The following is a 13,273-nucleotide window of genomic DNA, read 5'->3' on the forward strand; positions in this document are numbered from 1 at the left end:
TGGAAAGACCACATAGATAATATTGTCGGGTAGGCGAAACAAAGACTGCGCTTTGTTGGCAGAACACTTACAATATGCGACAAACTCATTAAAGAGACAACCTATATTACACTTGTCCGTCATCTGCTGGAGTATTGCTGTGCGGTATGGGATCCTTACCAGTAGGATTGACGGAGGACATCGAAAAAGTGCAAAGGAGGGCAGCTCGTTTCGTGTTATCGCGCAGTAGGGGTGAGAGTGTCACTGACATGATACGTGAGTTGGTGTGGCAGTCACTGAAACCAAGGCGGTTTTTTTTCTTTTTTGCTGCTAGATCTGTTTACGAAATTTCAATCATCAACTTTCTCTTCTGAGTGTGAAAATATGTTGTTGACACCGACCTACGTAGGGAGAAACGATCATCATAATAAAATAAGAGAATTCAGAGCTCGAGCGGAAAGATTTAGGTGCTGCTTTCTCCCACACGCCATTCGAGAGTGGACTGGTAGAGAAGTAGTATGAAAGTGGTTCGATGAACCCTCTGCCAGGCACTTAAGTGTGAACTGCGGAGTAACCATGTAGATGTAGATGTTGTTAGTCCACAGAGATCAGTGGTAATCGGTGCAAGAGGTGCTGTGAGCTTAGCCACCTTCCTGTGAGCCAGCTATTAATGAACCTTATGGTCACTGAAGCGCCAGTTGCACGTCGTATCGATGATGATGACTTCAGGCCTCTGAGTGCCTCTCTAACGACTGTTCAGACCTCTTGTTCTCTCGTCTCTCTAGTTCGACCACTTCCTTCTTGACTCTGTGTTCAGCCATGGGTAACCAATTCCAGCCAAAATCGCTCCAGTTCAGACGTCGAGCGATTCGCCGATAACTCTCACTGGCTTCTTTGGGCCCAACCACACAAACTTTCTCAGATGCGTATATTCTTCACGCGCCCGTCTGAGAGCATAATTACCGACCAGTTGAGTACAAGGAATGAAGTTCGGGAAGACTTAATGCCCTGTATCGACATGTCCCATGTTTACTATCCCTGCCAGCTGTGTGGTGAAAATGCTCTGCAGCGTCACACATTCATCATCGGCCGCCAAGCTTTACAGTTTCGCATTGTTCGTCGTTACCAGTATGGATGTCAATTTGTGACCAGTACATACCTCCTTAGTGATGCATAGCTTTTTTTATGTCTTAGTATGTACGAGGGGCGTTTGAAAAGTCCGGGCAAAGTCCGAGGGATGGCACCACCGGCGCGTATCTTTGGAAAGAACGCACACAAAGTTTCAGCCATATTGGTCTATTTCTTTGTGTTTTGCATTCGTATGAATCAAGGAAGTCGAGTGATTGTCAAAAAATGGACGAGGAAGAATTTCGTGTGGTGATTAAACATTACTTTATGAAAGGTGAAACCCCCCAGGAGCCTAAAGAGAAGCTTGATAAACATCACAGTGACTCTGCACCTTCGATTAGAACAGTTTATAAGTGGTTTCAAATTTTTCAGAGTGGCCATATGGGCACAAGTGATGCTGAACGTTCTGGACGCCCTGTGAAGGCTACGACCTCAGAAATCATTGATAAAATCCATAATATGATGATGGATGACAGAAGAGTTAATGTGTGTGAGATTGCTAGTGCTGTGGGCATCTCGAATGAACGGGTACATAATATTTTTCATAAACATTTGGAGATGAGAAAGCTGTCTGCAAGATGGGTTCCGCGATTGCTCACGCTTGACCAAAAACGGAATCGTGTAAAGCGTTGCAAGGATGATTTGCAGCTGTTCAGGAAGAATCCGCAGGGCTTTAGGCGTCGTTTCGTCACTGTGGATTAAACATGGTTACATTGTTATACTCCTGAGACCAAACAACAATCTAAACATTGAGTTACCAAGGGAAAATTTGCACCAAACAAGGTGAAGACCAGTCCTTCGGCCGGAAAGGTTATACCTATACTAGGTACCAAATCTCATTTTTAGTCCCAAAACGTCGTGACACATTCATCCGCAAAAACAATTATGCGAACAGCGCTGTATAACCTATAGGACTAAAGTGGTTAGCCACTGGCAGAGTAGGTCAGTTTCAACTTATTGGAACAAACAAAAACGTTTTAGATACATTGAAAGTAATAGTCTTGCTCCTAGCTAGCTTCTTGCAAAGTATATGAACTTCGAGAGAGGCATGAGGAGCACTTCTAAATACCGCGCCTGGAACGAGTTTTTTTTTTTTTTACCCTAAAATCTGGGAGAGCTGGGCACGGCTTTTCGCTTGTGTGGATTGACGTGTGGACCGTCAGGAAGCGGCGTCGGACGAAAGCTCTTGGTCTTACGGAGTGGTCGGTTCCTGCTGGAAGCCACTTTCTCCCCGAGTGCCAAGAAAAGTGAAACTCGAGTACATGGAGAGTACTGGTCGAAGGCAGGTGCCCGGCTGGTCGGAAAGGAAAGGGAATTTCGTGGCTAACTTCCTGGGAAAGATTGCGTGACCGTGACGCCAGCGGCTGCGATGCGAACCTGCTGTTTCCATCACGCGCCTCTGCCGTACACGTTAGGAAAGGTCAATCGCGGGAGCACTTTTAGCACGGCACGCATTGGTGATGAAATTAACACCGCTATTTAACTTCCCTGCCGCTTGGTGCGCAAGAAAAAAATGGATGCTACAAGTAGAATCATTAAGCAATCGCACAGAGAAGGTCATTTGTTCGAGTCCTATTTATGTTGTTGGCACAAGGAACAATGAATGAAGCCCAAAATTAATGCCTCATCTTTCCTTCCGTTTTGGCACGCAAAGATTTAACGATAAGGGCTTCTGCTTTTCGAATACCCGCCATTGTGACTTATTTATTATCAACGCTAGCATTTTGTGGAGGCCAACTTCTATAAATATGTTCGCCAAGCCTCTGTACCGAACTTGCCGAAGTGCACCTTGCTCATTAGCGACTTTTTGAACTCTTTTCTGGTATTCGCTGGGTGACGTTGTGCAGATATTTCGGGAAGGCAACTTGTTTCTATCCTCAGGTAGTTCAGGGGCTGACAAAAGACCAACTTGGCGAAACATCACACCATCTAGACGACGCCACTCAGCTAAATACCCGAGCAGAGCTCAGGATTATCATACGCCGGGAAAATGTGAAATCACATTAGCAACTTTCTCTCCTTTTCCGTTCGTAACGGAGAGTCGCGAAAAACGGCTCTTCATCTGCCTCGGTACCTATTGTAACCACTGTATCTCGTCCTCGTGGCCACTACGTTGGTGTACAATTGAGCATGCACAATTGTTGAACAGTGTTTCTCCAACAACAGATTCTACATTTAACCAACAACGTTTCGAGTGGACAGCTGTGATGTTTGTTCCTTCAGCACTCTTGTTGCGCTTTCGTATGGGCTATGCAGGTTTCTTACTTTTCCAGTGGCGTGTCCTCGAATTCGTTAAATGTCTTCTGAGATGCGTGTTTGGTAACGATACTAATATGGCGCTAAAACTGTGGCACTTCAACGGAAATTTGTGCCGGAGGCGGAGGAATGCGGGACGATATGCAGATGTCGTTTGCAGTAATATGAAATCTTTATAGAGTATCCTCATTGTAAATCACAGATTAAGGTAAATGACTGATAGAGATCATCTTATCCATATTAAATAAAAGCATGGTAACTCCCTCATCCACTTTTTTAGTTTATCTTTTTTACTTTTTTTTTTATACATTTATTTTCTGTCAGACTGAAAGAAATCACCCGTCATGCTTCTGTGAGCCACATTCTGATATCTGTTAAGTGTCGACAGGAAATGACGAAAATTTCGTGTTCCAATTTCTCTACACTAAGGAATCCTTTCTCACACCTTCTCTTCATACATTCATACCAGGGTCTACTACTTTATTAGCTGCGTTAATGGTGGAAAAATTCTATCTTTTGCATCCATCACCAAAGCCGTTTTTCATGTTTTACAAGGTGAAACGGTATTATCAGGAATGGACAGAACTTTAACGTTCCTTACTGCTGTATGCATCACCGAAATAATGGGCTTAGTGGAAAAAGACTTTCTAACCACAGACGAACATTGAGAAAGAGTTACAGTGTTGTCTGTTCGAAGAAGATAGTTGAGTATCCATTCAGACACTGTCTTAATCCTTTACGGTAGTAGCCTTCATTGACTACACTTGAATAGGAACTAAAGATAAATCAGCAGCGACGTAGGCATAAATTATATAGGAAGCTCAGAGACAAATCACTGTTGTTGTTTTGATCAGGAGGGTGCCTAAATTAGTTTAAATTCAAAAAGAGAATATAGGAAACCGATTTGCTTCACTATAATATTTGGGTGAGAAACATATAGATGAGTTGTTAGTCTCACAAACGGTTGGTATGAAACTGATTTAACTTGTGTATATATACACCTCTTCGATGTCGTGATAGGAAATCTGAATCAAAGCTACAGCCTAGCTAAATAAGCCTGTAAATTCAGTACCAATTCAGATAAAGGATAAAGGGAGATGTCACATTCATCAGTAATGAATATGAAAAAAGGGAGATTGTCTGTAGATCAAAACACTTGAATGTAGTATTTTTTTCCGGACTGTTCAGAAGAAAAAATAAACGAAAGTTTTTAAAGAAAGAGTGTATAGAAAAATAATTAAATTTTAACAACTTTAAATTTCTCCCAGTTCCCTTTTTAAATTCAGAATATTTTCTGGCTTCTTCAAAGTTAAAGTTTTTATGATACTGATAATGCTCCAAAAATACACTACAAACCTGTGAGCCCACAGTGTGTAATGCTTTTAATTGAACTTGCATTGCTGTATATATTTATTTCAGTATAAAATTACAAGAAGACAGAATGGCTACCTGTCAGGAGGTGAAGTTCTAAGTACCACACAGTCGACAGACGCACATCATACTAGAAATAACTGTCATAGTTTTCTAAAATGTTGGTTCCTTCCTTAGGGAAGAAATAGTTTGGAGCAGATTAGACAGGAATAGCAAGTCATTCAAAGTCCAGGTTGAGAGTTCCCATATATAGCAAAGATAAGGAGAGAGAAGGGTGAAAAGCAAGAGATGTCAGAGAGAGTAGTTCAAAGATAGTATAGAGTTAAGCACTATACCAGCCTTGCTCCTACAGAGCTAAGGATTATACCAGCCTTGCTCCGGAGTCATTATGACAATGAGACGCAGAGATATATAAAGAGGAAGGAAAATGAGAAATGAAATGAACAGTGCAATTGAGAATTATGTGGAAAGCAAAAAGGAAGAGGAGAGTGAGAAGTTTGAGGATAAAGCACTAAAGCTTATAAGAAATAACTAAAGAAATAAATAAAGAAATACTACTGAAGTAAGAGGATATGCTAATGGAAGTTAAGTCAACGAGTCTGGTGGGCTGGGAGCATGTGTTGGAGAGCAAGTTCTCATTTACAGTGCTAAGGGGCAATTCAACTGGCTGTACAATGTAGCATACACTCAGATTCTTTGAACCATTTTGTAGAGCAGGCTCATCAACTGGGTAGAAGCTGTTCCAAAGGGGACTGTTTCTCTGTGTCCATTCATGTGCACATTCAGCTTAGTGGCAGTCATTCCTACACAAAAAGCCATACAAAGGCCACATGTCTACACCTACACTCCACAAGTCACCTTACAGTGTATGGCAGGGAATACTTCGTGTACCATTGACACTCCCTACCCTTTCCTGTTCCAGTTATCAACAGTATGCGGAAAGAATAACTGTTGGTAAGCCTCTCTGTACTCCACCTTCTGGTCTTTTCGTGAGATTTACATAGGAACATGCAATTTATTGGTTGAGTGTTTTACATACTTTAGAATTTTAACAGTAAACCACACTGTGGTGCACAGTGCCTCCCCTGTAATGTCAGCCGCAGGAGTTGGATTAGAATCTGCATGACACTTTCGTGCTTACTAAATGAACCTGTGATGAAACAAGTTGCTGCATTTGTATCTTCCCAATCTCCCCAGTTTCTCTATAAATCATACCTCATACAGATCATGGCTAAAACAAGGGTTTTATAACCCACCTACTCCATGAATGGACTGTCCTTCTGAAGATTCTTTCAGTGCTTCTCATTCTGCACCTACCTTTCCTATGTACAATTATTTTATGAACTCACTCCATTTTAAATTGCCCTGTAGGCATATTCTCAGATGTTTAATGGATTTGGCTGCTTCCAGTGGTTGGTATTCCCACTTATTTCTGTGCAGTATACTACCTTTGTTCATATTGAGAGTCAGCATCCAGTACCTGCAACAAGTACTGAGACTCTGCATGTCTGCCTATATTTCACTAAAACAGTCTACTGTTTCGATACCTCTGTCTACAACAGCATCAATCAATTGGTTATTTACCTGCATTGTGAACTGTAACATTTTGTGATGCTCCCTGGAGATTTCTCTCCATTAAGAATGACATGCTATGTTCCATTTGCTAGGACCTCTTGAGTCCAGTAACAAAGCTGGTGTTATATTTTATATGCTCATATTTTGTTCATTATGTGATAGTCAGGAACTATAGAAGATGCCTTCCAGAAATCAAGGAGCACACCATCAACCTGGGTGACAATTCTGCTTTTCTGTTGTAGGATTACCCTATAAACAACATATGTGATTGCATCTGCTATTCTGGCATTAATGTTGTTGTAGACATCAGGTAACCAACTAATATAGAGCAACTCCATGGAAATATTTGTAAGGGCAAGGGGAAACACTAATTGTTAATTAAAAGAAGTTTATACTCACTAAAGGATTTCTGAAAGCCATTATTGACAGTAATCTTCATACACTGCAGTATATTAGTGGTAATAAATGTTTTATGTAAAGAATCTATGCTACCCATTGTACAAATAAATAATATCAACAGCATGACGTCATTATTATTGCTGATGATGATCTGCATATTGTGATAGTGTGTGAGTGCTTGGAGCCAATTTTGCATTGATAATGACTGCAAAAGTGGGAGCAATGGCATATGCATAATGGTCTGGGAATGTTTGCGGTTTGACAAGGATGTTATGGAAGTTAGGAGGGTGACAGGAGCCAACAATGTGCGCTTTGGGAAGGGTGTCAGGGAAGAATGATCTCATTTTAGGGCTGGACTTGAGGAAGGAGGGTGGAGGGTGTGGTGTGTCTGGATTCTATGGAAACAGGAGCTGTGTTTGTCACGGAGGAGAGGATAATTCTCTCTGAATATGGGGTCTGAGCATCTGCCCCACCCTACATCTGTCAGTTACAAACTGCATGCAGATGTCATGACTAAATCTTTTAACAATGTTTAACATTTTGTTTAGGGTATCTTTTGTAAATAGTTTCATCTACATAAAAATTAATTTCTCCTTGTTGTGGAGATTATAGGCAAGAGGGAGTTTTAATTTATTCAACTGTGGGTTCTTGATGAAACAATGTATATTGTATTAACCAAGCAAAACATTTTTTAGCCTTTTTTCACAAACTTTACTATTACTGCACAACCTAGGTTTCAGTTTATAAGCCAACTTTGTAGTACATAACTAATCCCAAAGATGAGAGCCAAGAAAAGATATAGATCTCAACTGTTTAAATCTATCTATTCTTGACTTAAATTGTAAAAGTTATTTCTTTGACAATTTCGACACATTTATGTACAAACCTACAAATTTCATTAGGAGTGCATTTACAAAATTAATTAGCATAGCATTTAGAGCAACTATGACTAGACATACATTGGAGTAGAGTTATGCACAGGAATTTTTTTTTTTTACATGAATCAAGGCACTGAAGTATTTAGCTTGTATGTAGGAGTTGCAATATTGTCTAAAAGGGGTAAATAAGTGACTGGAGTTTGCTCATTCAGTAATAGTCAGGAGGTTACACATACCTGTCTTTTAATTTTTTAAATTTCTCTCTGAGTGGGCTTTGCACCCTTTCCTTCTGTATGTAAGACTTCTGTGTCTATTATGTATTTGTGGTTTTCATTTATGCATTGTTTGACAGAGATGAATATGGCTTCTTTAATCTCCAACTTCTATGATGTTCTCTGAGACTAGAGCAGATTGAACTCCCAGTCTGTCAAACATAACAACAGTGAAATGCTCAACAGATGATGTTATAAACCCCTCTTTTCATGATGTCTGGTTGCTTATCTTTTGAACTGATGAAACATTTACCTACTGTCTGGGGAAAATAGAAAAGGACAGAGAAGCTCTTTGCTTTCCTAACACATTCATCCCAGCTTCCTCTCAACATCCTTTAGCCTACAGACATGGGACATTCCACTACATGATCCAATGTCTCCTTTCTATCACCATGTCCCAAGAAGACAACAACCAGGAACTCAATACAATAAGAGAATAGTTACAAATACGAGGATTGTTCAGAAAGTAAGTTCCAATCGGCCGTGAAATGGAAAGTGCAGTAAAAACCAGAAACGTTTTATTTGCAGCAGTTAGGTACACCTTCCACCTACTTCTCCACATAGTCGCTGCTTCAACTTCGAATTTTTTCATAGTGTTGTATCAATTTTCCGATATCCTCATCATAGAAAGCAGCTGCCTGTGATTTTGGCAGTTATCTGCACTGGTCTGTAGCTCATTACCTGTGGAAAAAGTTTTCTTTACAGCCAGTGGTTCTTGTGAGCAGAGATGAGACTCAGGGGAGCCAATCACAGGACCGTATTGCGGGTGATCAAACACTTCTCATCGGAAACACTGCAGGAGCGTTTTCATTGCCCCGACAGTGTGCGGACTAGAACTGGCATGAAGAAGGAACTGCTTGACAGTTTTGTTATATGGGCTGCATGACACATGTGAAATCTCTAACCAGGCCCTCATACTTGGCGGGAGATGCTATTTCCACATGAATCTTAACGTGCTCACTGTTCATTCAAAACTGAAAAGAGCGACATGACACAATTGATAGCATTACTAGAGACACTGCCCAACACATCTGTGCAAAGCTTTACCAGATTTCCCCAGTGCTTCCTATTTTGCAACCAATCATAACTTACTTTCTGGACAACCTTTGTAATAAATTTGACTCCAACATTACTGATAAAATTCTCAATAAAAAACTGAAGAAGCAAACCAGATCCCTGGTATACACAGGTACAACATAGAAAGACCAGAAAAGAAATGGTGCAGTGTACCTTTTATAGGTAAAACTTAAAATAGTATAAGCAACATTTTAAAAGAAAAGGGTTTTCTCTGTGCTCTTCTATGTTGTACGGACAGTAGGTAGATGTATTTTGAGTTCAGAAGATAAACAATCAGACTGGGAGGTCAATTTGCTCTAGGCACAGAGACCACTGTGGAAGTTGGGGATCAAAGAAGCCAGATTTACCATTTGCCAAACATTGCATAAATGAAAACCACAAATTCATAATAGTTATAGCAGTCCTACACAGAAGGAAAGAGTGCAAAGCTCACCCAAAGTGAAATTTTAAAAATTAAGAAAGATGTGTGTATCCCACATTTATTACTGAATGAACAAGCTCCAGTCAATTATTCACCTCTTTTAGACAATATCGCAACTCTTGAACAGACGAAAATGATCTTGGTGCCTTCATTCGCATAACAAAAAATTCCATTCCTCTGCATAGCTATACTCCAACATGTATTGCTGTAAATGCTTTGCTAATGAATTTTGTAAATGTGGTCATAATGAATTTTGTAAATCCATATGTAATTTTGTCAAAATTGTCAACAGAGATAACTGTTTTAGTTTAATTCAAGAACTGATATTTTAAATCACTTGACATGATTATCTTTGTTTGGTTCTCACCTTTGTCATCAGTTATGTACTAGAAAAATGGAATTGTAACCTGAAACCTAGGTTGTGCTATAACAGTAGAGTTTGTAAAACAAGGCTAAAACGTGTTTTATTTAGTTAATACAGAAGAGAATTTTATTTAATTGTCTGGAGAAAGGAACCAAGGAAATAAGTAAGACTGAAGACGAAAGATTCCCAACACATATTGCTTTTTATTTGCATAATTTGGGACTATAAATGTCCATTATTTATGGGTATGCTATATTTTAATTTACAATTTGTATTATTATTATTATTATTATTATTATTACTATTATTATTATTTAATCAGGTAGCACATGGGCACAAGAGATGGTGTGGTGCATTGCCAATGATCTGGATTTCAAGAAGGCTAAAGAAACAATGCAGCAGTTGAGGACACCATTGCTTGAGTAAGTGTCTGATAGTAAACAAAAGTGGTATAAGCATATACAACACATGAATGAAATATTGCTTTAACTTACTAACAAATGCAGCTTGATGAACATTGTTCAACTGTGAGCTGACATTATTGTAGTTTGTTTTTTAGTCTAAATTTCAAACTGGTTGATCTCTTAGGTTCTTTCTCATATTGTTCAAGTTTATAGACTTCTATTCAGATAACAAAATAATTTTATCTATTTATTAATATAGTGGGAAGTTATGGCAGAGTGTAAATACTTTAGGAGTAACAGAGACCACCTAGCAAATAGCAGAGGCATTGAGTTGTCAGCAGGCACACACAAAACTGGAAAGCTTGCTATGCTAGCCTTCAGAATAAATCCTTTGTTGATCTACAAAACAAAAAAAGACACACACACACACACACACACACACACACACACACACACACACACACAACTATACCACTGCATTGTGTTGGCTGGACTCACAATCCTTCTACTCACATTTTTCAATAATTTCTATGCTAACAATGTTATTGCTATGTTTTCCAGGCTTTCAGCAATTATGGTAGATGATAATAAGGAATGGATGAAAGAACTTGGAAATTCTGTTGATTTGGTTGAGAAAATGCCAAGGCCTCGCTTCATTAAAAGCCATTTGCCTCTGGAATTGTTACCTACACAAATTAATGTTGTGAAACCCAAGGTAATTAAATTACACAGCCATGGCTAATATCTTTCCAGACTTCATATAACTATTGCTTTTTAAAAATGTATTTTTCTTGTAAACACTTGTCAATCATGTGAACATGTTATACATTGCCACTGTTGTTGCTGATTATTATTTATTATTTACTCACTTTATCTTTGGCTGTTTGCTACTATTAATTCAACAGAAATTGGAAGATTTCGTCAACATGACATATATGTGCCCCACCAGTGAACTTTTGGGGACAGCACATTAAACCATATTTTTGGGAGAACCGATATTTACTTTGTGTGCATTTGCCAATATACAAGGCAATTTCAGCTTCAGTCACATTTATGCCAGACTTTGCAACTATTTATGATCTGTATGAATCAGAAAATGTTTGCTCGAAATTTTTCATTGGTAATACCACATGAGTATGCCTGAGCTTTTCTTTTCTCACTACAGCATTCAACATGTCCAGCACTGGCTGGAACTTCCTATCTATATTGTCTGTACTTCCTGGCAGGAAATTGCATGCAATAATTCATTAGCAATCTCACAATGTAGTAAGTGAATAATGAATTTTTGATTTAATGGGAACGTATTACATTTTAGTGTGTACACATCCATAAGTGGGCAAACTGGAAAACATATTTCTGCATTTAATTTCGATACACAGTAACAAGATGTAGCAGGAGCAACATGTAAAGATGATAACTGTGTGTGCTGCAAGTACTGACAAATGAAATTAATCAACACAGGACTTAAAAACTTTATATGTTTTTCTGTTGGTAATTACTTTTTGTGTGTGAGATATAGTTTTTTGGTTTTGTTTGTAACACAATTTTGAGAAAACATTTATACTTCATTTCAGAAATGAAATATTTTATATAATAAAAATTAATGTGATATATAAAGTGCACATATTGATAAGTACTGATACATCTCTCCCTTTAGATAGTATATGTGGCAAGAAATCCAAAGGATATGTGTGTGTCTTACTACCACTACTGCATGTTGATTCACAACCTAAAGGGCACAGTTGAAGACTTCTGTGACTTGTTTCTCAAGGACCGTGGTAAGAAAGCTGTTTTGTGATTTGTGGTTTTTTATATTTTTTGCATGTATGATAAAATATACATTGATTATGCAACTATATGTTATTTCATAGATACACTGTGTTGCATACATAAAACTTCATTGTCTTTGGAAGACCTAAAGGCTAAAGGCTACGTTGAATTTTCACATACACTGTACACAACACCAGATTAATTTTGCTTTGCACTTAGTTCTGTTTGACTATTAGTACAAATGCACACATAGTTATCACCAACTCAATTGTAATAAGGGCTTCTTTATTTCATTATTAGTCCAAAGCAGTGAAGTATCCTGGTTGTGAAAACACAACAGGGAATGAAAAAAAAAGCATACTGATTGCAGTTGAGGTGATGAGCATTTAGTCTAGTTTTGTACTTAATATGGCTGTAGCACGTGCAATAGAAAACCTGATTACACTTCGACTGTAGTGATAAATATTCCCAAATTCTTGACACATTTTCATTTTTGATTAGTTCAAAAATTAGCAGCAGTGATAGAATGAAAGAAATCTTTATTCTACAGAGAAGACAGAGCATAGTGTCACATGGTAATAAAAGTCAAATGTGAAGGAGAGCTCTCAATGTCTGTTGTTCTGAAACAAGTACAATATTTAGCAAAAAATTTTAACAAGTTTCCAGCAAAAAATCGAATAAAAACAGTTGCTATCATATTTGCAGATTTTTATTTATTAGCAACTGGTTTCAGCCATTTCCTCTGACAATTTTCAGGCACTGCAGTGACATCCTTACTACTACAGATCTTCCTCTGTCTGCTGCCACCAGCAGCCATAATGGCAGGGAAAAGCCTGAAAATGATCTGAGAAAAAGTGTGAAACTGGTTGCTAACAAATAAAAATCTGAAAATGTGATTGAAACTGTTTTTATTTGAGTTTAAGCATTTTATACTCATAACAGTTTGCTCCACTTACAGAATGTTTTCTAAAATTTTAAGTTTCCAGCAGACAGCAGGAAACAGATAACACATGTGCATTTAAAAAGAAGTTAAAGATATACCTTATAATGTTCCTATTCATAAATAAAACATTAACAATATACCTTATTAATGTTTTTAGTTATAAATAAAGAATACATCGTCATGTTCATTCAAGCAGGAGAACATAGCTCAAGTTCAAAAAACATACAGTTCAGTGGCACTAGATTATTAGGCTATTGCAGATATCTTTTTGTTACGAGAGCTTCCACACAACCTCACAAAAAATCTGATGTAAAAATGATTTGAACAATGAAGTAAATAATGATGGTGTTTGTAGACTCAAATGGGGTTTACTCTCAAGAAGTCTATCACTAAGTGGATATATCTGATAAGTACATAGATTTCCTGCAGAAGTCTC

General features: G+C 38.3%; 1 protein-coding gene across 1 annotated transcript in view; it reads left to right on the forward strand.

Annotated features, from left to right (window-relative positions):
• Positions 1 to 13,273, forward strand: part of LOC126356148 (luciferin sulfotransferase) — a 75,885-nt gene that overhangs the window by 58,313 nt on the left and 4,299 nt on the right. The window contains exons 3-5 of the mRNA XM_050006886.1: positions 10,043 to 10,142; positions 10,686 to 10,839; positions 11,782 to 11,902. Coding sequence (XP_049862843.1) covers positions 10,043 to 10,142; positions 10,686 to 10,839; positions 11,782 to 11,902 — 375 coding nt within the window. The remainder of the gene's footprint in view (positions 1 to 10,042; positions 10,143 to 10,685; positions 10,840 to 11,781; positions 11,903 to 13,273) is intronic.

The sequence above is a fragment of the Schistocerca gregaria genome, chromosome 3 (genome assembly GCF_023897955.1).
Source record: "Schistocerca gregaria isolate iqSchGreg1 chromosome 3, iqSchGreg1.2, whole genome shotgun sequence".
NCBI classification, from domain to species: domain Eukaryota; kingdom Metazoa; phylum Arthropoda; class Insecta; order Orthoptera; family Acrididae; genus Schistocerca; species Schistocerca gregaria.